This window comes from Limanda limanda, chromosome 21 (genome assembly GCF_963576545.1).
Source record: "Limanda limanda chromosome 21, fLimLim1.1, whole genome shotgun sequence".
NCBI lineage: Eukaryota > Metazoa > Chordata > Actinopteri > Pleuronectiformes > Pleuronectidae > Limanda > Limanda limanda.
The window spans coordinates 3393904-3418897 of record NC_083656.1 but is presented as its reverse complement, the minus strand read 5'-3'; the positions used below and the strand labels follow the sequence as shown (position 1 = coordinate 3418897).

The window sequence follows — 24994 nt, the reverse complement described above, 5'->3', positions numbered from 1 at the left end:
TAAATGAGCTTTTTGATTTTATGGACTCAATGATCTTAAACTCCCTGGTGACATGAATGAATTGGGGCCAAATATGAGAAACAAATTTAAAGAGGATGTTTTAACATTGTTTATTTTGTATTAGGTTTGTGTTTGTCTGACATTTAGTAGAATTACACAAAAACTACAGGACGTATTTCCATGAAACTTCATCAGGGAAGAAGAAATTGAATTCAGGAGAGGATCCAGATCAGTGGGAAGATCTGGGATTTATTATTATTTATTATACTAAACACCTGAGGAGGCGTTAGGGAACATCTGTGTTTATTTCTCAGGGAACAAGTCATGAATAAATCAGGTACATTGAGTTAATAGTGTTTGTAATTTGATTGAATTTAATTGAACAATATTGGTAAATGAGCTTTTTGATTTTATGGACTCAATGATCTAAAGTTGGCGACAAATTTATGGAGATTTGGGGCCAAATATGAGAAACAAATTTAAACCCTCTGTTCAAATCTCACCCACGAGTCCCCCCCCATCCCAGTGTCACTCACCAGGCTCGTAGGTGTAGTCTGTCGGCTCCTGCTTGACGATCATATGGGCGGGGGGGAACCTGTGTGGATGTGGGTGTTGGTGGTGCTGGGGGTGTGGGTGGGGGTGGGGGTGGGGGTGGGACCCGTGGCCGTGCCCGGCCATGTGAGCCGCTCGCTCGTACAGCGGGTCCACGTACTCCTGCTTGAAGCTCTGCTGCAGGTAGGGCATGCAGGGGTCCGAGTGCTGCCGGTGGTAGCCCCCCCCACCGCCTCCGCCACCGCCACCGCCTCCGCCTCCACCACCCGGCCCTCCACCCCCGCCCACACCAGCACCGGCGCCGCCGTGTCCTGACGGTGCAGAGCTCATGCGCTGGAAGGCCGGCCCTGGCTGGGGGAACTGGGGGCACATGGGGTCTCCTGAGGGGGGGCACTGAAACCTGGAGCTGAGGAAAAGAAAACACCACAGCTCATGTTAGGATCTCACATATGAATTGATTCAGTCAATGTCATTTTCAAATATTCTTCTTGTGTCTAAATTGGAGTTTTTTAACTCACGTTTTTTTTCTAAATTCAAATTTTTGTTCTGCAGCTCGACGGAGTTTTAATAAAATGAAACTAGACTTTTGCTCAGGTCTGAAATACAGGAAAACTCCAATGAAATCTTCTTCACAATATTGCTTTTGTGGTAAAATTGTATTAAATTGTACAATAAAACTGTATAAAATGGTTTAGAATGGAAAGGAAATTACCTGCTTATTGTTTAATTATGCAAAAAAACGAATAATTTACCATATAAATTAACACATGTTATGTTTATGTCTAAATAAATGTTACTTTGTATAAATATGAGAAAAAGTGAGTGAATAAGAAGTAAATATTGAGTAAATACATATTGTTTTTTATTGTTTTTCTTATGTGTGGTGTATTTATTGTGTTTTTATGTTTCTATGTTCATTGTATGCACCAATAACCAGAGCAGATTCCAGGTAGGTGTAAACCTACTTTGCAATAAATACCTTCTAATTCAGATTCTATAATCATCACTTCTACAGTTAAAATGGCCCCAACAGTAAATCTCCGTCACCTGGTGTTGATGGGGTAACTGTTGCTAGGCAACGGCTGCGAGGTGGCGGCCGGGTTCATGTAGCCGGCGTCGGGCCGTCCGGCTGTGGCAGGTTTGGGGGAGTAGTGCTGCTGCATGGGGGGGGACATGGGGGTCCCGGGGCAGGAGCTCTTGGCCCCGGCTGCAGGCCTCTTCTGCTCATAGGCACTGTAACACACACACACAGGGACACACACAGGTAAACAATAGGGTCGCTAGGTTTACAACACACAGCTAATGGGAGTTGGTCAGTGGTCATGTGATCAGTGTTTTAGCTGCGCTGACTTATTCATGAGAGCTGACCAGGGCTGGGTTATTGTCGGAGGAGGAGGGCCGGCGTAGAGACGAGGAAAACAAAGAAAGTGTTGTGGTTATTCCCCCCCCCCACCCTCTCAATAACAATGGAGGTCAGAAAGAAAGCAGAGAGACAATGGATCTAAATTTGTACAATTTTCCAATTAAGATCTGAGAAAAGGCTTCAGAGACGCCGGGGTATGACCCGTCTTTACTTTGCTTTCTTAAAGGGGACATATTATGAAAATTCCACTTTTGTAATGCTTCTACACGTTAATGTGGGTCTCTGGCGTGTCTACCGTCCCAAAAACTCTGGAAAAAAACAACTCCCGCGATTTGTTGTGGTTCCTCTATGTCAGAAACGATATGCTAGATGGCGTCGAATGGGATTACGACCAGAACACACGTCATAGTCTCGCTACACAAGCTAGCGTTAAGACCCCAAAGAACCATATCAACTGCGGTATAATGGGCATAATATGTCTCCTTTAAAGAAACCAAAGGACTTTCCACTGAAGACCTCCTCGGTGACCCTGAACCGATGTGTCCTGAGTAGGGCTATTGAGGCCTGCTGTAGTGTGCTGGACTAGTCAGGTAAGTTTCCATGATATTACTGGGGAAAATATATTAGCATGCTGATTGAGGATTGTTCATCTGTTCATCTAGACTATTTCCATTCATTTATCCATCAATTGTAAAATATGTTTACAGACGATTCCAATTGTTTGGCTAACTATTTATATCTCTGGCATTGCATTAGTGTTTTTTTACAAACTTTTTTCTCATCTTATTCTACAGAACAATGCCACGTGCACTCTCTCATGTGTGGAGACATTTCAGCCCATCCAATGTAGAAGGAAAGGCTGTGTACATTTGCAAATACTGTGCAAAGACCTATGTTAAGAATGACACAACGATGCAGAAGCATATAGTCAAGTGCCCAAAGTTTCCTCAGGGCTCAAATCAGCCTATGACAAAACAAAATGTTTATATTTATGTCTGTATATGACAAGGTAGATACAGTTAGTATAAATTATCCACAACATTTCCAGTTTATTCCCTTTAATTCCTGTTAATTCACGTATATTCCCGTTTATCCCCGTTAATTCCCATGAAAAGTTTCCAACTTTGAATATTCCCGTAATTTTGCAACCCTAGTCCTGAGGATGTGACGGTGGCGTGAGGAGCGGTGGAGCTACCTGGCATAAAGGCACTGCTCTCCACTGGGGTAGCTGAAGCTCTGCTTGTGGCTGCAGGACTGACTCGGGTCCGAGCCCGGGCTCTGCGGCTCCTTCTTGATCGTGACCGGAGGGCTGTGAAACGCCACGGCTGCAAGAGACAGAGAACAGGGATGAGGGTTGGCACGCACACACACACACAAAGAAAGACACACACAGACACAATGGGATTTGTATATTCCTTTCAGTTCGGCCCTGCCCCGATACTACTGTCGTTAGAGGCTCAATGGCAAAGGCAAATAGTTCAGGCGGCACAGGAATCTCTTTTACGTGCCAGCCAAAATGCTTAAGTGACTGTCAGCTGCAAAACACAGGGCGGCAGACAGACGCGTATAAACACACACTTACACTTCAGACACACAAAACACACACACACGCTCACACACGACTGCATTCCAGCAGTTGTTTGGAAGTGTCCTCGCCCACTTTTCTTTTCTCGTTCCAGACACAACAGCAGCCGAGACTTCCTGCGTCAAAGTCGAGCTCGGAGCGAGTGTCACACCTCCGTAAGAACAGCGTATACACAGGTTGTGTGTCCTCGGCATTCTTTCCTATTTGTATCCAGATGTTTTGCCTTCGCTTGTGTGCGTTTTCATGTCTTTTGCATTTAAGTAACACAAAATCAGAGCCTGTCTAAAGTATTGAACCACGTGTTACACCCTGGACGTCCAGCACACCGAGCTGTCCATCAAGCAGGACTGCTGCAGGGGACCTTTCCCCCCCGACGGCCACACAAACCACCCAAAGTGGAGCTTCAAGCTGCGCCGAGGGCTCGTGTTTATTATGTGAGGGGAGGTTTTCACCCGGAGAACTGTACAGGATGTTTTTCTGGTCCCGACAGGGTAAACAGCAGCAGCTGTGCACTTCCAGCTGGGGAGGCCTGTAGTTACGCGTGCATGTGTGTGTGTCTGTGTGTACGTGTGTGTGTGCACGAGTGTGTATCAGTGAGTCTGTATCTGTCTGAGCGTGTGTGACTGTTAAAAAGTGTGTGTGTGTGTGTGTCTGCCTGTGTTTGTCTGCAGTGGGTGTGGAGCTGACGGAGCAGGCCACACTGAAAGATCAGCCCAGGTAATTACAGGCTGTCGTCCATTCACAAAAAAGGAGGAGGAAAAAAAAAAGAAGTCTGGTCGAGTGAATGAGCCCGAAGACGACTTTTCCACGGAGGAGGTAGAAAGTGAAAAAACAACGGAGGAGAAATAAGAAAAGATTAAAGCTTCGGCTGTTGTGTTGGATTTTTCCTCCAACTCTCAACAATCATGAAGTTTGTTAAAACTGGAGTAAAAAGATTTAACTGGGTTTCTATTTACTGTCGAAACTCAAGTCGATCGACAAAACGTTAATAAAAATTGATTAGTAGTAAGAATTATAAACTTCCTTACTTTTCAAACCAAAGGTACAAAGTTAAAACTATGGAATCTAGCTAATTTCTTTTGTTAAATTTGAATTTGAACCTCCACCACCTTACACAAAAACTACTGGACAGATAACCACGAAACTTAGTGTAACAACCTGTGAAGTTTTGTTCTGGATCCTGATCAGACGGCCGATATAGGAAATGTTTATTTCCCTTTCCTTAAACTTGCGATTATTTCTCAGAGAATAATGAACAGATCTTTAATAATAAAAATCCGGCATTTTACAGGGACGGATATTTAATTTAGACGTGGTTTCTGAAGGAGAGAGTCGGGCCTCTTGGAGGTGAGAGCTCTCTGCGTGCCAGTCTGGTTTTTTAATATATTACATTGTTCTTAATTGAAAAAGAGAGTAAGTCGTGACGAGCGTGGGATCCGTGATCAAACAGCTCTGTTGGCTTCTTGCTCACCAGCGTAGTAATCTTCAGCGCTCAAACAAAAAGAAAAGAAAGTCTTAAAGGAACCTTTTGTGCTTTGAACGGCTGAAATTCCTTCCTGATACTCATCAGATGTTTATTCGACCTGAACCTGTTTGCTCCGACGGGAGAATTCAATCACGCAGGAGGCGACTCGGAGCCGAGTGGAACAATGAGGCGGCGCTGCTCATCATCACAGCTCTGCACTCACTCTCCCATGGCAGCCAGGCAGGTGAGGAAGCGTTGGCTTTAGCCGCGGATCAACGGGATTAAAGAGCATTTACACAGATTTCCCAGACAGACGTGATGGGATTCCAGTCTCCTGTAAGTCTCCTGTCTGCCAGCGCACACAGGGTGGCACATGACTGCCGCTCCAATAAGACCAGTGTGTGTGTGTGTGTGTGTGTGTGTGTGTGTGTGTCTGTTGACTTTGCAACCCCCCCCCACCCCCCTTTCTCTGCCGTGGTCATGAACTGCAAACAATCCTCAGAGAGGCGAGTGTACACAAGTGCAGTCACAAAGTAGATCCACTAGTGTCAATGGCAGCGATATTGGCCTTGATGTGGCGCCTGGTTTATGAGGTCGTTCCCCCTCAAACAGTGTGTGTGTGTGTGTGTGTGTGTGTGTGTGTGTGTGTGTGTGTGTGTGTGTGTGTGTCTGTGTCTGTGTGTGTGAGACCTTTCTAGATATTAATTAATTTGGTAAATGAGCATCAGGCCGATTTTTGTTTTAGTGCCTCTGATGGTGATTGCAAGTATACACGTAAATAGAGTTAGTTGATGTTCTGGTTCACGAATGATGGAAGAGTGAAAACACATCAATTCCACCACTGAACACTTAATTCAAAGTCACAAAAATCTATCCTGAGAAGGGAACGAGTGACTCGACTAAATTTCCTGGCAAACCATCCAACGATCGGCAAGATACACAATCTGGTGATGGTTAAAGCTTTCGCCTGTTGGTGGCGCTAGATGAAAAGTCAGAGAATCACCTGATTCATCGGAGCTGCTTTGTTGACGACGTGTCTAAAACGAGACGGACGTGAAACTGGAAAAATCATAATACTTGGAAGACGTCAACTTGGAAGACGTCAACTTGGAAAGACGAAGAGATTCAAGATCTTTTGGCGATAAAAGCCGACGTCTGTCGTTGATAAAGCGTCTGACCTGGAAAATCTCCTGTTACGTTCTACATCTCTGAAAGACAAACTCCAGAACATGTTCCCGACCCAATTGTCTTGCAAATTTTACAACAATCATCCCAGTTTCAGTTGAGACTTGTCAATTTGGACCAAAGCTGTGGAGCAATGCTTTTTCTGGAGTCACTCTGCTGATGTGGTGGAAAAAACCCAACTTTAGGAATAAATGACACGTCCAGTCCCATGAATAGTCCTTAAAATAAAACAAACTCTGGTTCCCCACTGACTCTAACAACGTCCTTGGTGTGTTACAGTAAATCTCTCTGTCCAAATGATGTCAAATCCTCTGCTGGAGTTTACACGGCAGTGGCAGTTTTGTAAACGGATCCAGGGAGAGTTATGTTCTTGGGGTTTCCTTCTCTTCCTGCTTTTATTTCTGGGGCAATCCGACCTCCTCTAACTGCTGGGTGAAATGTTACATCAAATGTTACATCACTCTCTCCACAGCTTCGCCCCGTGAACTGAAACCCGGAGTGAGAGGAACCTGGAAGGTGTTTGAGCTCCAGGAGACAGATGCAGCCTCTCGTGATTCTGGTCTAATGCAGAAGTGTGTCTGGTGAAGAACACGTGATTCCCAGCAGCTCCTCAGGTCAAACGGTTCCTCCTCTACTCCAAACTTATCTTATCTCCTCCTTCCTCGTCATTGGGGGTCTTCCATCCTCACCCTCTCCCTCTTTGACCCCCCCGGCTGAAGGCGGGGTGGGGCCGGACTTTTACATATGTAAATGTTGGCTCTTAGAGGAGGATGCAGGGTGAAAGGTGATGGTCATGGTTGAGTGCTTTAGGAAGTAGAGGGATCATTACGCTGGGGGTTGGGGGGGGGGGGTCCTATTCAGTGGACACCCACCACAAACAAATCGTAGGGGCAGGGATGGCAACCCCCTCCTCCCCAAACACACACACACACTCTGCTCTGCTCCACACTGTGGGGACCCAGAGTGAACATATCGGAAATAATATTCCTAAAAATACAAAAGATTTGGCTGTAGCACAACAATAAAATGAAATATAGAATTACAAAGTCAATGATTATACTTAATACCCATTAAGGCCGGATGCAAAATGTATTTATTTGCAATGTCATTTCTTTAGAGTCACATAAAATGTACACCTGCGTTATTTGGGTTTTATTGATGACTGATGTAATGCATCAGGAATGCAAAAATGTTCTTATTTTTGTCCATGTCAAGTTTTCAAGCAAAAGCGATCATCTAAGCTTTTAAATTGTTTGGAAAATAAAGGTTTTCAAACCATGTTTAGGATTTAATACTAAAGAGCAGCTCCAGGTCTTAATTTTAGACGCCAGAGATCGTCACTGATCTACAGGAATCAATTCAGTATCACTTGAGAACGAGCGGCTCTGAGGAACTGAAGAGACCTCGCTGTGAACCCTCCGATCTTATTATAGACGGAGTATTTCCTACCATTAAAGGTCCTGGTGAAGGGAAATCCAACCTGAGGACAGCAGTGGATCTGGAGAGTCTTACCCTGGATGTTTATGTGCGACTTGGCCGAGCCTCAGGGTTCTGGAAGTCTGCAGCGCACGACAACCAGCTCACGATAACTCATCGGACATCAGTCCCAGTGTCAAACAGGGTGACTGGATCGCGCCCAACCCAAGAACATGTGAGCGCTAACGTAAACACGCACTTCACCGGGGAGCAGGCGTGCCGTGCCGGGGCGATCTGGAGGATCTGGATCTCGTCTCGGCTGAAATGTGTCGTACATGTGCAGCATGTGGCCTCAGCGGGCCGAGCGAACACGCTAATAACACGCTGGGAACGTGCGATAGGCCACACCTGGTTCTCCCACTCTTGCCAATTGATCTCCTATGTGGTGATGGATCAATATAAACAAGGATGCCACAGTGGTTTTTAAAGGTTAAAAAGGAAGCTATTGATTCACGTGAGTTGCAAATGACATTAGTTGTTTAGCTGGATCCACGTGGTGAGAGGGAGGAGGAGGAGCTTCTGTATCATCTGAGAGTATTTGACTGTTCCACCTAATCGCCACTTTAATGGTCATTTGAAGTCTTGCACGCACTGGTAAGTTTGAGCTTTTTCAAACCAGACCAGTTTGGTTTTACTTCTACGTTTCCAGCCTGTTTTTTTATGGCCATGAAACCAAATGGCTGATAGCAGAGTATTATTTTCTGAGGTTTACAGTGAGAGCATGAAACTGCACAGAGAAGATGAGAAAACGAGTTTCAGTAACAGATGCCTTTAAAGGTGTTTTTCGGCAAATTGTTTTACTTTTTTTCTGGGAAACGAAGGTTTGAGGAAGTAAAGGAAAGTTTCCATCTGAACCAAAGTACAACAAACTCAAGAATATCAGTTCCCTCAAGTCAATCTCTGAGAAATCAATGTACTTTAAGCCCCACCCCTCCACTAAATTTCATTGAAACAGTTGTGTCGTTTTCGTGTAAACACACAAACAAACACACAACCATGGCAGGGGTTAAACATTCACTCTCTCACCAGACTCAACATCCTGATTGAAGATAGTTTCATGATTTTTGCTGCATTCCCACAAGACACAGTTTTACATTAGTTTGTCCTGTTAATTCCTATTTGTTTGTCTTTCCTGGTTTGGCCTAAAGGGGGTGGAGCCTGTACAAATACAGACGGCCAGTAAATGTGCCAGACCAATACCTGCACCAGCACAGGGGGAGATGGTGTTTCTTTGTGTAGGGTTTTAAATGTTGTTTCCAAATGGTTTAATCTGCCAGGATATATTAAACATGTTCCTCTTTTCTCATTTGTTTGTCCCTGTTCAGATAATAAAGTTCTGTTTTGATGAACCTAGTTTCTACTTAATTTGGTATTTTTTAGTTGTTTGAAATGTTATTGTTGTTTATGACAAACCTCAACACTAAAACGTTGCGGTAAGTTCATTCACCATTCAATGATCATAACGTGATCAATAAAATGTTAAAATAGCTTCTGTTTGTATTGACATATATATATTTACTGTCATTCAGCCTCTGTTAGATTATAGTGCAGTGGAAAAGTAAAGAGTGAGAGCGAGAGAGAGAGAGAGAGAGAGAGAGAGAGAGAGAGAGAGAGAGAGAGAGAGAGAGAGAGAGGGAGAGAGAGAAGGGAAGTGATACAATATGATCCAGACCGTTTCAACTGCACGGTCTATCCACTCAATCCACTGGTGCATGGAAACATGTGCTGTACATGTGTGTGTGCTTCTCAGGTCACTGCACAATCAGGATAGAGAGGGAGAGAGAGAGAGAGAGAGAGAGAGAGAGCGAGAGAGAGCTCATCCTCCTCTCTGAGAGCCAACAGGCCCGTGAGTGGCTGCAGTATCTGTGTGCTCAGGGAGCCCCGGAGTGTTGGATCCATTAGCGTCGGCTCTATCTGATTTACAGGTTGTCCTCTCTCATCTGATAATGGTTCAGGCTCCTTGAATATTTAAAGAATGGTTGTCAGATACCTGCCAAACAAGCCTAACAGCATTGATGGAAGGTAGAACGGTATCAGCGAGCCGGCCGACCGCCTTTACACGAGTAGATTTCTGTTTGTTGGCCGTTAAGAATGTTTATTTGCCGCGTGGTATTGCGTTGGCTGACAGGAAGTAGATCTGCATGACACCCACCATGGGAAAGTCGGTGGAACGGTACATTTTTTTTTGCCAACATCAAAGTTTCACTTCCCTTCTGTCAACTGGAAATAGATTTCAGTGATTGTCTGAAGTGGTGGGAATGTTCTTGTCTTAACAAGTATTTACTGCTTCTAATGATCCCGGCTCCGTAGCTTTGAATCTCCTCTATGAACCGAGGCATCAATGGACATATATCAGTCATTGACCGAATCTAGTTTCCCTAATTGAGAGGGATGTAAATAATTGCTCTGTGTAATCCAGAAGTGACGGATATACAGCTTCGGCATCGACAGGACTAAGAAGAACACTCCGGGACATCGGCTTTTAGTATTTTTACAACACTTGTCCTCGGCTAGTTTCCCTTCATGCGCCTGCTTTCAGAGAGTGAACTGTTATATACCAACCCACTGTCCATCCCTTTACTGGCTATACTAGCCCCATGCACGGACTTTACCACTACATATTCTTATGTATTTATGATATATATGTATAGAGGATACTCCTGAAGAAACCCAGGAGTACTAGAGCCAGTGAGTTGTTTTGTAATATGGGTCTAACCACCTTCATGGCCTTGCTGAGGAACCCAACTTTTAATTTTATTAATTTTTTTATATTATAATAATTTTATTATTGATCTTATGACAGACCCTGGCTGCAGCTCTGTCAAATACACATCCAGGATCTGGGAGCACTGGCATGAGTGCCTTTTTTAGCCCTTCTTTCCCTGTATATTTTTATGTAATGTATTGACTGTATGTATTGTTGTTGTTTTTTTCTCTGTGGGCCTTGAGCCTGTATTACAGTTTATATATATATATATATATTTATATATGTATATATTTTTGTTGTTTTATATATATATATATATTTTATTATACTTTCCACTCCAGCAGCACAAGAACACTTCCCTACTGGACACTGACACAATCAAATCATTGCATTCAATTCCTGTATCTGTAAATATGTTCTCTATATGTGATTTATGTTTGTATGTCAGTGAGGTGTTTAAGTGTTTAAGCTACTGGATGATCTAAATGTCCCTCGGGATTAATAAAGTATCCATCTATCTATCTATCTATTTATCTGTTGATTCTGGCGACTCTCTTGGATATGTATTTGATAGGTTAGTTGTGTTATCAGCTCGTCTCTCCTCACACCGACAGACGTCTCCAGCTCAATCTAAACGGAAACGCTCCATCGGCTCCGAGCCTCGTGTGAGCTCCTCTGAGCGAGAGCGTCCTGCAGCTGCCAGACCAGCGTTCAGCAGCGTCACATTACCTCTAATCCCCTGAAACTCAAAAGGGCCTGTATCTCCGGCGTAGTCAAATTAAATCTGACATTTGTAGGATACTGTATTTGACTCCCAAGAAATCTGTAACTGTCCAAATCCAAACGTGAGTTAACAGCAAACAGCCCAGATCTGAACAGAAAAAGGGAAATTGAATAAGAAACGTGTGTAAGTGTCAAGTCTTCCGCGTGAAGGGATCAATATTTTAATTGGTAAATGTTCGGACATCTCACGTTTTTTTTTCTCCCCATTGTCCACTTCACTTTCAATTGTGCCGCGTAGGCTTTTTATAAACGTCCATTGACCAGTCATAACTCTCCCTGGCCCGTTGCTGTTTAGTGGATCTGACACGAGACCTGTCCCTGTCCCGGCCAGAGGGACGGAGGGATGGAGGTAATTAATCTGGCACAATATTGACTCCTCACTCTCCGATCCCTCAGCCCCCAATATAGCTGTCCTCTCTTAATGTTTAATGTAGTGATCGATACACCCCACCCCCCCCCACCCCCCACTCTGCTACTGAAACGATATAATGAGCTCCCGCTGCCCGGCCACAGTTTCCTGGGTGTGAGCAGCGCTGGAGGAGCTGTGATTGGTCGTGGGGTCGAGCAGGAGGTGTCACCAGAGGGGAGATAACACGGAGAAAGTCCGGGACCCCCACCAACCCGCCCCCCCCTCCCTCCACTATCCCTCCATCTCTGGATTGGGATCTCAACCGTAACGCTTCATGGCCCGTTTGACCCGCTCTTACCCCTTCTCCTTCCCCTATCTGCCTCCACGCTGATTTATCTTGACTTTATCTCTACCAAGTCATCTATCAGGCCTCTCCATCTCCTGCTCCTCCTCCCCGGGATCGATACCGGTCGTGTGCCGGCTCTCAGCTGCCTCCACACACCTCCTGCTCTGTGTCAGCATGTTGCTCAGAGCTCCGGCCCGGCAGCTGCCTCATGCACTCATGTGCACTGTGTGGGTTTTCTGGGCTGATTTACAGTTTGCATGCGTGTGTGGAGCGACATGTGAGTTTGAATCGAAGCCAACAAAGGAGACAAGAAGTAGCTCCTGGAAAATCATAGTGAGAAATATCAAGATCTGGGAATATGGTCGAATAAAGTAAGTTTCGGCAAGAAATGAGACCAAGTGAAGGAACTAGCCTCCAACTGTCACCACATTTACACCAAATTTGTAGGGTATATGAAAGTATTTAAATCTGAGAGCATCTAGACGGGCAGAATATAGAAGAAGAAATTTGCACATTCACCCGGGTGTCAGGTTTCGTTCTATCGAAGCCGGAGCCGTTAGAAACCTGTGTCTACTGCAGAGTCACTTGATCCGGCAGCGAATGCCGATTGAATCCATTCCCACAGCAGACAAAAGCCAGATGTTGGCGGGTGTTAGTGTTTTTTTTGTCGGGACCGATAGAAAAGGGGCAAATGTCGCGAAATGTCAAAAGGCCGCGAGAAAAAGCAACATGGAATTAATCTTACAAACATAAAATCAGAAATTCTTGGCCAAAAAGGAATTCATCGTGTGGCACTAGACTGAAAAGTGGTAGAGGTCAAGATGTAAGAAGAATAAAAGAGAAGTTTAGCTCTTAAGCTCTAAACCTTCTCAGCAAATAACCGGGTTGAGTCAAGTCTTATTATCAACAACAGGAGTTAAAACCTGACTGAGGCCAAAGCTGCAATAAACTGGAATCATCCTTCAACAGGCAAAATTAGACATAATCCCAGTGTTGTTAGTGACTGCTGCAAGTTGAACTTCTGTTGTTTTTTACAGCCTCGCCCCTTCTTCTTCTTTCTCTTCTTCTTTCTCTTCTTCTTCACGGCATCTGTTTCCCTCTCTGCTCGCTTTCCAAAGAGAAAACTCTTCCAGCTGCAGAAAGCTCAACCGTCTTCCTGGAGCAAACTCACTGCTGCCGACATAGAGATGCACAGACACGCACGTGAGCGGTGCAGGGATGCACCAGCACACACACACACAACTACACACACACACACACACACACACACACACACACACACACACACACACACACACAACTCCCCTCACTCTCCAGTAATAAAACACACACTGCCGTCCATTCACAAAGCTCTGCTGCTGACATTCGAGGCTGCGCTGCCTGGCTCAGATCCCTGCGGCCCCCCCCCCTCAGGCTTTGACAGGGCTGTTCTGAATCAACACGGACGACTTCAGCCTTTACTTCCCGAGTGAAAAACCATAAAACACCTATTACGATGCACAACTGGCTTTGACAAAACATATTTTTTATTGGATTTGATCGACTGAATATGACTAAATAACATCGTAAACTAGTGAGAACTCGTGGACTTGAGAAATAAAGTCGGGATCTGGATAAAACTGGAGTTAAAAGTCGTAAAAAACCTGAGATGTTAAAAACTTGTTGTAGTGGGACGACAAAAGAAACAGGTCTGCACCTCTCGTAGGTGTTGTTACTGTTGGAATAATAACCCCCCACCCCCCCATGGTCATGAATGAATGTTCACTCCCCTTCACTCAATGTGCTGCCTCAGCCAGTCTTTCACAACCGACCCATTCATAAAAGAGCAGGGCTGAACTCTGTGCGTGTGTGTGTGTGTGTCTGTGTGTGTGTGTGTGTGTGTGTGGATCAGGCCCTGTGCATGTGTGTGTGTGTGTGTGTGTGTGTGTGTGCACCAGTGAGTGGACGAGAGGCCGTCAATGAAACCGTCCGTCCAAGTCGGAGAAAATCAACCATTTTACTCAGAAGCAAAAAAACACACAACACCACTGCAACAGACACACAACTCATTGAGGAGCGAGCGGGCCTCCCCCCCCCAGAGCACATATCTGGCAGGCACCTGGATGTTTTTGCTCGCTTTGTTGCATAGCAGCTGTATTTTGGAAAGTGGAGAACACAGAGGTGCATGTTTTCTCTTTTGGGGGAGAGAGAGAGAGGGAGGGAAGGAGGGAGGGAAGAGCGGAGGGAGGGAGGGAAGGAGGGAGGGGCTCCATTCAGCCGTCGTCCAATGCTCCAAAAAACATTTAAGTTCTGATCCAGAAAAACAACACAACCAGGAGGAAGTCTGTGAATTCATGACAAAGCAGAACACACAGACGTTGGGTCTGAGCTCAAAACTGGAACCTTTGCTTTCTCTTGTTTCTACACTTTTTTATTTCTGCGTTCCTATGTAATGTATTAATAAACACATCATAAATAAGACTTTTTGATTATGAAGTCTTTCTTTATCTTTCCATTTTGCCAAAGTGAGCTACTCCCAGATTTTTCAAGATCTTTAGTTTTTGAACTATTGGAAGCACAAAATTCCCACATTTTATACACTAGACAGTTAGTTAAGAAATTGATGTTGTGTATTATACCCTCAAAGCCCTTTTTCTGCCTTCCCTTATGTAGTTAATCAACAAAAAATTTGACTTTTTGATTATGAAGTGTTTCTTTATCTTTCCATTTGGCCAAAGTGAGCTACTTCCAGATTTTTCAAGATCTTTAGTTTTTGAACTGTTGGAAGCACAAAATTCCCACATTTTATACACTAGGAAGTTAGTTAAGAAATTGATGTTGTGTATTATACCATCAAAGCCCTTTTTCTGCCTTCCTTTATGTAGTTAATCAGCAATAAATTTGACTTTTTGATTATGAAGTTTCTTTATCTTTCCATTTGGCCAAAGTGAGCTACTTCCAGATTTTCTTTGTTCTACTTGAATACTAAAAACTGTTGGATGCACAAAAACAAATTCGAAAATGATCACATTTTATCCACCAGAGAGTTAATTAAGAAATTGATGTTTTGTATTAAACCGTAAAAGAAAAGGAATCATGAAAATAAGAGTGAAACGGGAACAGCGAGAAAGGAGCAAAACAACAAATCCGATTTGTGAGGCAGATTCTCGTTTATGAGTTTGTTTATTGAGTTTATATCTTTCCTTCCTTTTTCTTCTCCTCCTCCTTCCTCTGCACACTCTTAAAAGTCTCTCCCCCCCTTTTTTTTTTCATCTCGCGTTCTCTCCTCTTACTAAAACTTGCTCCATGAAAAGCACTGTCACAGCATTCTATCGCCACAACTTCCTATATAATTACTGCGAGCAACAAAACTAAACAATCGTCCCACACAGCCTCAAGAATCACTGGATTAGTTCACATCTTGGAACACTCAATGAGTGTGTGTGTGTAGAGAGAGAGAGAGAGAGAGAGAGAGAGGTAGAAAAGGGAAAGGGGGGGAGGGGGTGTCCAGATTTTTTAAATTCGACTAACTTTGTACAGACACAGGAAGGGAGGGAGGGGTTTGGAGAGAGGGATCTGTAGTACTGTCGGGCTTTTTTATGAATGAAGACTGAAGGAGAGAGCAGCCGAGGACTGGGTGGGGGGGGGGGAGGGTGCACACACACACACACACACACACACACACACACACACTTCCTCTTACGCACGCAGGGAAGAGAATTTATGAATGGGTCACATCTCTCGAGCGGCTCCGAGTGTAAACAACATGCTCGGACAAAGAAGAAGCAGCTCTCAGCTCCAGACGGCTTCTCTCCAAACGTGTTCGAGACACTTTTAATTAACTATGTGCAATATAAGTTTATTTTGGAGTGACACCTCCACATGTTTCACCCCCCCGCAGGCGCTGAACAGACAAAGGGAATCTGTCCGAGGTGCTGTCAGCTCCCAACAACCAACCATCAATCCTCCTCCGCTCCTGATGAGCAGGAGATAAAAATCACATCCTTCTTTTTAAAAACTCCCACAAAAGGGACAAATCACATTAGTTCAACGGTGGGGAGGGAAACACAATATGTGTGTGTTTGTGTTGTTATCACCAACGGCTTAATTACCTGTGAACACACACACACACACACACACACAGGCAGGTCAGCAAGTATATAAAAGTTGCATGTTTGTGTAACCTCCTGCAGACAGAGCACACGCTTGTTAGCCGCGGACGAGAACGGACCAGATGAGATCGACTTTCCAGATGTGCAGGTATTACACAATCTCTCCCTCCCTCCCTCCTCTTCTCCAGCATGTTCCCCCTGTTTTTTCCCATCTCGTCTTCCTGCTCTTTCCTCTCTGTCCACACCCGTGCAGGTAACAACCTGACTCAGTAAACAACAATGTTTAATTTTTACCCGGGCGCCATTTTTCAATGCAAGCCTCACTTCTCCTCCCGTCACCCGGGATTAGAGCTCTGCTTTATGCTCCTTCTTTCAAAGTCTCCAGTTTCCAGAACAGGTGAGTCACCTGATTCTAAAAGCACCCGACAGTGTGAAGCCTTTTTGTGTTTTTAATGCACAAGAGCTCACAAATGAATTTATTTATAGTCACTTGTCAACGTCAGTTTTCCATCAATCAGAGCTGAATGGAGACGCTCCGCTGAGATGCGCTGGCTATTGACTGTGACCAGCAGGGACACTGTCCACGCCGGAGTGTCTGAGCAGCGTCTAAGTGACCTGCCCGTCAAACTGAAGCCCCCCCGTGACCCTGCAAATCATACCCAGGTCAACCGTTAGCAGAGCCCTGACAGCTGATTGGCTGACAGGCCAGGAGGTTAAGTAGACATGACCTCCGGGCGCCCCGGGGTTCATCTCCACTTCCTCCGCGGCCATTGTTGGCCAACAGACGGTGACAATGTTGCACAGGCCATGTGTCACGGAGCGGCCGGGACCGATCACATGATGTTTACACACAAAGGACACACACGGGTCCCAGTGAGAGGACGACACCTCTGAGAGCTGTCAGCTCGGCTTTTCGGGATGAGATTATTTTAAAGGTCGAGGTCTCTTTAAGGAACCCTGTCAGTGTCATTGCTAAAGACGGAGATCCCTGCACCGGGTTGAATGGGACAGAAAAGAAAAACCTGTGTTTGTGGAGCGACAAACACACACACCCCCCCCCCACACACACACACCCAGATCCTGAGGCGCTATTGTTAGGACGCACAACAAAAAGAGGGAAACTCATTCAAATAGCCGCTCAGTTGTGCGGCCCAGGAATTTGCTTCTCCAGTTTACACCTTCCGATCTTCACAAAGAGAATCGACTTTGTACCTGCGCCCTCGGTCATTTCTTCTCACTGGTTTCCTGGGCGGTTCCCATTCAGCTTTTCAAAGGCATGCAAATGGACGACAGCAGCACACAGACGCCCGGCATCCTGATTCACGCCGTGCCCGGCTCATTAGGCCTTGTGTTTCTGCACAGCTCTGTCTGCCAGGGAGATTACTGTATCATCAGCGGGTTACAGTATCCCACCCCACCCTCCCCCGTAAGCCCCTGGCGGTCCAGCAGCCCGAGTGTGAGCGCTGGCTTCGTCCTCGCTGCAGCTCGACTCAGCTGACCAGATCTGAGATGTGGGTTAAACTGTCCATGCACAGCTGTGACACATCGATAGATGACAGAGTAAAACGACATATTGTCAGCAAATCAGATTTCTCGTTCAAACCCACTTAGCGACCATGAGAACATACATGTGCACGCTGACAGAGCTCATAAATAATAAAGTACTCACAGTTCTCAGAATGGAAATCAGGAACAAACTGCTCGTCACTGTCCGGAACCTGAGCTGAAATGAGAAGACAGAAATCAGCAACCAGAACTTTATAACATTATTATTATATTTTAGACAAAGCCTCTTAACTCAATCTGTCTTTCTCTCTTCCTTCAAATCGGAGTCAGAGCTCGTTGGACTTGAGGCGACCTTCACTTCGTGATTTCTGATGCCAGCGCTTCGATCAATACACGAGGACACGGAGCTCATGAACGGAGAGGCAGATGTTCTCATAGACACCAACGCTGCTTTGTGTGGAGTCAGTGGCTCTAGATATTTTTGGAACTTTTCCTGTCAGCCCCCTGAGTAATATGGTCGTAACAAAATATCCGAGAGAGTAATTACAACAGGAAAGTGTCCAGAGAATTCACATAAAACGAGTTGATGATGATTCAGACACACAATTACAAATATATCCCGATGAAAAAGACACGTAGAAGACACAAACGTCAACTTGGACATTTCTACGCCATGTCCTGCCTCCTGCATGCCCCTCCCACAAATGTTCTAGCAATGTTCCTGATCTGTATCCAGTCCAGAAAATATCCAGGCCCAATTTCACAGATATTCTCCAGAGTCCATGTCAGACATTGACTGTTTAATAAGCAAACAGACGAGTTGATCCCCAGCTTCAGGACAGTCATTTCCCTTTATTAGTATATATGTAAATATCTGTCTCGTCCACTCAAACCAATGAGGCGTCTTCGTGCTAACGGTCAAGTTTGCGCCACTCGCTGGGAACCGGTTTCAGTTTCCAGCGCAGACGTGTGAACAGCCTGAACTGGATGTTCTGGCTGAACGAGTGAGGAAATCTGTCAAGTGGTGTGATGAAGTAGAAACACAAAGCGTTGGGGACTGTGTCTAACACCGATAAATAGTCTGGATTTCATCCGCTGCATGTGATGATTGTCAAACTAGACGGGAACACAGGACGTCATCCAGGAGGGAAGTGAGATAGAGGAAGAAAAAGCGAAGGTAAAAGTGCTCCATGGAAAACAGTCGGGACTTTCCTTCCTTCTGAGACGTTAAAACCGGTTATTTGTGAAGCTGTGATTCAGACATGAACTCTGGAAAATATCTGGACAATAGGCGTCGGACATTGTGTGTATAGAAAAATATATAAAGAACGCAAAGAAAACATTTCTGAAAGGTTGAAGTGAGGAGTGGCGCCCGGGCGGAGCAACATGACGGTTCCACCACAGAAATCACATGTGTGATCTTTGGATGCAAATCAGTTAGAAGCCCAAATCATTTGAAGGTTAATTCCTTTACTTTAGGTCGAGAAGGTCGGATTCACCCACAGAAGCAGGAGCTTGAAGGCATCACTTTTTCTGTCCCTGGTTTAAAGACCTGAGCAGAACCAGGGTGAGAAACCGTTTTTAAATCGGGCGTCAACCCATCTCCGCAGATTATTGGAGTTTTTTCCACTGCCTGAAAGTCCCATTTACATCATGATACAATCAAAGTCAAAGGGGAGAAGCGGGTGGATATCATTACATCAACAGCGTGGCACCACATTGTGCAGAACTTCCGACTCTGCACTGGAACCTCACCCAAAAACCCAAATCTGACCCAGAGTTCAACCTCACTGGCCTCTCTCTACATCTATTGCTGCAATTTCCAGACACACAACACACAACACACACACACGCACACACATCCACATCCACAGAGGACAAAAAGAGGAAATAAGAAATTCAGATCCACTGTCTTGTCGTCACGCTCCTCCTTCCTGTGCGGAGGAAACCGGACGACGACGTTTGGGAGCATGTTCAGATAAATGACTTTGATTTCTTTTTACGTAACGCCGCATCCTGTGGGTTGCTGTACCGTAATACTATTACCCCCCTTTTAACTTTTCAGCCTTCCCAGCCTCAGGGGGGGGGGGATGCAGAAATTAAACTGCAGCATGAGACAGAGCAGAGGCCGACGTGGAGCTGCGCAGATCCAGCAATCAATCACTTCCACTAGTTTCAACATGTCCAGGATGGAACAGGCCGGACCTCACGAGGACGCAGGAGAGAAGGAACACGGATGACGACCACCAGACATCAGCCCGAGCCCCGGTGTGTGTGTGTGTGTGTGTGTCTGTGTGTGCGTGGGTGGGTGTGTGTGTTTGTGTCTGTGCACTTTCCGCTTGCATGTGTATCTGATTTGTTTCCAGGAACACCTCGTCAGGGGCTTTGAGATGCAAGTCAGCACAAGAAGGAAAGTGGCTTTATACGAGCACAGGCGCATGTTCTCCTGATGCTTCCAGGCACCTTGAATGACTTTTTTTTTTTTTTTTTAAACTCCCCGGTAGGAGATCCTGGGAGGAGCCAAGCCGCCTCAGTCGTATAAACCTAAAGGCCAAAATGAGACAAGATGTGACAGGCTCCTGAACTCTTGCCATTCAGTGCTTCACCCTTTCTTTCTCTCTCTCGCTTCCGCTCTCCTGTGGCAACAAAAACAAAAAAAAAACTCCCTCCAGCCGACCAGGTTTTACAATCTGGGTGAATCCCTCACAACTGCAATCAGTCATGATAAGGTCTTTAATTAATGCAGCAGGAAAGGAGAGGTCTTAGCCGGGGAAGCTGAAAACAAGCCCGTACTTAGGGTTAAAGAACACTTTGATAAAGTTACACTTCCATCTTTCTGTCCTGCCTTTTCTTTTTTTGTGTTTGTGCTGTGTTCACTGTGAGTCGACAATAAGCTTCAGGTCGGGTTTCAAAGTCAGAACAGGAGGTTTTCTTCTAAAGAGCTGGTTCATAAAACCCCCAAAACAAAAAATACATATACTGTATTTACTTTCTTCACTATTTTTTGGAAGTTTTACTTTCATTTGTCCAGGATTTGACTGAACAGGCTACTTCTGCCTCAAAAACACGATAGAATCATCGTTGTCATATAGGAAATCTTGATCTATTGTACCAGAAGCTTCAAATTATCGTATTTTCAGTCAAATTATCGTACAGGATGGGACGGTCAATACCGCTGGAAAGACATCACGTGAGAAAAGATGTGTTAACACATACATGATCCATATTTTACTATCCAAACGATCAAATTATTGTTCAGCAAATTGATCGCACATCTTGCAACACTTGAATTGAGGTGAATGGACACACAACTCTAAAAAAAGAGCAAATGTCTTCAGTAAACTAACCACAACAGTGTGACTAATCCCCAAAACACGCCGTCATCAAGTTTTTATTAAGAACCTCCACGTAAAACCGACTTCTGCGAATTCTATGGATCATTCACAGAAATCAACTTACTGGGAAAACAAAACACATTTATTCAAATTCGCTGTCGTCGGCGGGCGGCAGAAATCTCACAGGCCGATACGCCTTCAGCAAATAAAACCAAAAGTATCCGGATTATTAAATTCCGACTCCTGGTGAGTGAGGAACTTGTTTGTTCCTTTGATGCGTTTACAGCCAAACCTGTGAATACGAAAAGCCTCCAACTTTGAAGCGACACCCATTGTTGTGGTTTTATTGGCTCCTCGGCTCTTTTGCCCCTTTTTTTGTCTGCGTGAGACTTTGGTGTGAAGTGAACTTGCCGGTTTTCTTGACGCCGCATGAGAAAAGGGGGAGAAGGCCAACATGCATACAGTGTTGTTTGGTCATAGACAGTAGCTGAGCTGAGGAGTGGGCTCTATTTAAATGTCTGTCTGGCCTTAAAGACAAATGCAACTTCCCCAACTTCCCTATTGTTCAGTGGCCTGCGTGACTCAAAGTCAACACTGTACTGTTCTTTAAAAAAAAAGGTGACACAAGCAATTTTCATGATTAGAAATGTTATGAAATTTCACAGTGGCAATAAGAAAAGAGCTCCACCCATATGCACTTCATTAAAACGCCATTTACAAAGAGTTGGAAAGTTTCGGTCATGAATTTGAAAAACATGGTTTGAATCACAAACCTGTATCGGATGTTTTTCTCCATAAAGTTGAATTGAAAACAGTCAAAAAATGCTTCTACACTTTCTTCTCACTAATTTTCTACAAAGTTTTGAATATAAAAAGTTTCATTTCGCACGTCCACACGTTTCCTTTCTACATCTTGAGCCCAAACTGAATCCAAACCAGTTCCCGATGTCACAACTTTGCTTTTTACATCCACATCTTTAAACCAGATCAATGTGAAAAATAACCTCCTGACCTCAGTGAGCGTCAGATCAACACATTTCGAGCTGAGGGGGATTCTAAACAGGATCAATTGAGGGGGTGGGTGGGGTGGAGGGGGGTTTCATGTGAGTCACGTTACAATATAAATGTCAGATTTTCCTCTTTAAAGCTCCAGATCAAAGCAGCCGACACAACAGAGTTCACACCTCCTGGTGCAATCCTCCAGTTTATACCCACTGTCCTGCCGCTGCTGTGCTGCAGGTCAGAACCACAAACAGGCGTCATGACTCACGACTGGTGCTCTTCTCTCTCTCCCCCCACCCCCCCACCCTCACCCCTCTCTCTCTCTCTCTCTCTCTCTGGACATACAGTATAATTACTCCATTAGGGCTCATGTCATCGTTGCACTTATCAAGTCTACAGGCCGACAACTGCCTCAGACGGGACCTCATTTCATCGCTATGTGTCTTCTGAGTGACACAAGGCAAACAGGCCCCCCCCACCCGCATATTATATTATATTATACTGCATTACATTGCACATTGCAATTTGACACTGTTCACTGTTTTGCTTCTTTCATTTCACTTTTTACTTTATATATTTTTATATAGATATGTTTATGTCTAAATAAATGCTACATTGTATAAATATTAGAAAAAGTGAGTAAATAAGAAGTAAATAGTGAGTAAATATATATTGTTTTTTTTATTATTCTTATTGTTTTTCTTATGTGTGGTGTATTTATTGTGTTTTTATGTTTCTATGTTCATTGTATGCACCAATAACCAGAGCAAACTCCAGGTAGGTGTAAATCTACTTAGCAATAAATACCTTCTGATTCTGATTCTGATTCATACTGTCCCGTCTGAGTTCTCTCTGGCCTCTTCTTCTTCTGTGGTTTACACGTCAGAAAGTTTAAGCTCCAGGAACAAAACTCACATATCATCTTTATTCCTGGAGGACAGCACCTCACTGACAAAGGGAAACTTTGTGGAGTTTCCCATCACAGACACACACATCCTCAACCTTCTGGTGACAGTAACACAAACATGGTGCATCATCATCCCAGCAAAGCACAGATCAAGAGGAGAATCAGCCTGAGGGCCAGCGCTCACCTTCTGTGAGCCATGTCTCCTGGAGTTGGCTTAAATCCTGGAAGAGATCTGGACAGGAGAGGGAGAAGGAAACAGATCAATACACAGCTGACACATCACAACCCTGGTTATTAGATATTCAGAAGCAGAGAAATAAGACTTTAGGGGTTGTACACATGCAATGAGACCAGACTTTCACTTCTTTTACCTTCAGATTCCTGAGGGGGTAATTCTGTGTCCATGTATTTCCTCTTCGCTGCCATCAACAGTCTGTTCAGGGGCCCATTGCCCTGCGACTTCTGCAAAGAGCCACAGAGGAAAAGTGAGAAACGAGACTCCAGCAGGAGAGGAACCATGAAAACAACACAATGCCATGTTGACTGTTCCACGGAGCACAGGCTGAGATCTGAACCGGGATTAATACGAGAGGAGAGTGATTGATAATAATAATCTGTACTGGGACACGACTAGGTGAACTGTAGGGCTCCGTGGACAACAACACATTTCCCAGTTGCGTGGATCGGTGGAAAAACAAACGCGTAAAGTGGCCGCTTGGCACGCGTTCTTCACCCTCCGACACAAACACAAAACAACACAACTCAAAGTGGAGATTTGACTTTGTGTGGAGAAACCATCGCGTATTTCATCAAAACGAGAGAAAAGGAAACACAACTCCTGCAGACGCGACCCGGATAAAAGCCCGCGAGCCTGCGCTGCGCCTCCAAACACACGCATTTTAAGAAAAGTACACACAAGAGAAAGAAGAAGAGTTCAATCCATACGTACATTTGCTAAAGTGTAAGGCACTTGCTGGTCCAAATATGCATCCATCTTATAATCCATCCGTTAACCGTTTGTGGTCATTGAGGCTGGAGCCGTGAGTGAGATGCACGCAGCCGTGCGCGCAGAGGAGGGAGCGCAGCGTGGTGAATGGAACGGCGAGGAGGCTGCATGCATAATGAGCTCCATTCACAAAAAATGTGCCGAGAGGGGAAGTGATGGCGAGTGATTACCCAGCGGGCTGCTGCTGCTGCTGCTGCCCTCTTTACAACCCCCCCCCCGTGTATGTGTGTGTGTGTGTGTGTGTGTGTCTGAGTGTGTGTGTGTGTGTAGAGAGATTCAACACAAATCCAACCTGCAGGAATCTCAGGTGGAAACACTTTTTACGCACAAATTTACGCACTTTTTTGCTCCTTTTTTGGTTTATTGCGCAGCAGGTTTCGTCCCAGGCGTTAAACACACAACACAACACAACATAACACAATAACACAACGTGAAGTGTCGCGTTATTTAATTTGCGTTTTTTCTTCTTCGGCTCTTTGCCACGTCTGCTCCACTTTCCTCTCGGAAGCAGCTGAACGTGTGTGTGTGTGTGTGTGTGTGTGTGTGTGTGTGTGTGGGAGGGGGGTTAACCAGATGTTACTCGAGTCCAAACCCAGAAGGTTATTGACTGAATGTGTTGGTTATGAAAGTGTTGTTACTTTTTAATAACCCTCAGCTGTTCTGTCATTTCTCTATCAGATGTGATTTTGAAGGGAGGGGGGGGCTTGCTTTTCCAGCTCGGCCCAGAGGAGGCTCCTGATTGGCTGATTCCCTCTTTCAAGGGCTCAAATTTCTTTCCCCATTGTCCGCATGACTACACTGACTTATGAATGAAGTCTCGGTTCCACCTCCGGGAGCCAATCAGAAGCCCGGGAATCCACATCCTAGCAACCGTGGGCGGAGCTTGCAGGCACAGCAGCCAATCACCGCCCCGGACACTGTGGTTCTTTTTATACTGGATTTTCCAGTTGTTTTTCATTCACAAAAAAAAAAAAAGAGAGGAGGGGTGGGGGAGAGAGAGAGAGAGAGAGAGAGAGAGAGGGCAAAAGAGAGAGAGGGAAAGTTAGCAGAGGAAGTAAAAAAAAAAAAAAAACTTCCATTCATAAAAAACCTGCCCTGGCAAGAAAAGTCCTGACATGTTTTTCTTCTTCTCCTGCTCGAACAAACTCACATAACCTCATGTGGTTGACTCCTCTGCACCTCCTCCCTGCACCTCCTGGAGGAGAGAGGAGCAGTGGCACCAGCTCCCTGCACCTCCTGAAGGAGAAGGGAGCTGCTCTCTGCACCTCCTGGAGGAGAAGGGAGCAGTGGCACTAGCTCCCTTCTCCTCCTGAAGCAGAGAGGAGCAGTGGCACCA

At 45.0% G+C, this 24994-nt stretch overlaps 1 protein-coding gene across 1 annotated transcript in view; it reads right to left on the bottom strand.

Moving 5' to 3' along the window:
- etv4 (ETS variant transcription factor 4) overlaps positions 1–23765 on the bottom strand; it is a 34154-nt gene extending 10389 nt beyond the window's left edge. The window contains exons 1-7 of the mRNA XM_061095551.1: positions 23602–23765; positions 23024–23114; positions 22837–22884; positions 17572–17625; positions 3111–3240; positions 1600–1785; positions 537–958 (exon numbers count right to left, since the gene is read on the bottom strand). Of these exons, the coding sequence (XP_060951534.1) occupies positions 537–958; positions 1600–1785; positions 3111–3240; positions 17572–17625; positions 22837–22884; positions 23024–23114; positions 23602–23658 (988 nt within the window). The 5' untranslated portion in view covers positions 23659–23765. The remainder of the gene's footprint in view (positions 1–536; positions 959–1599; positions 1786–3110; positions 3241–17571; positions 17626–22836; positions 22885–23023; positions 23115–23601) is intronic.
- Between the last annotated feature and the right edge of the window lie 1229 nt (positions 23766–24994).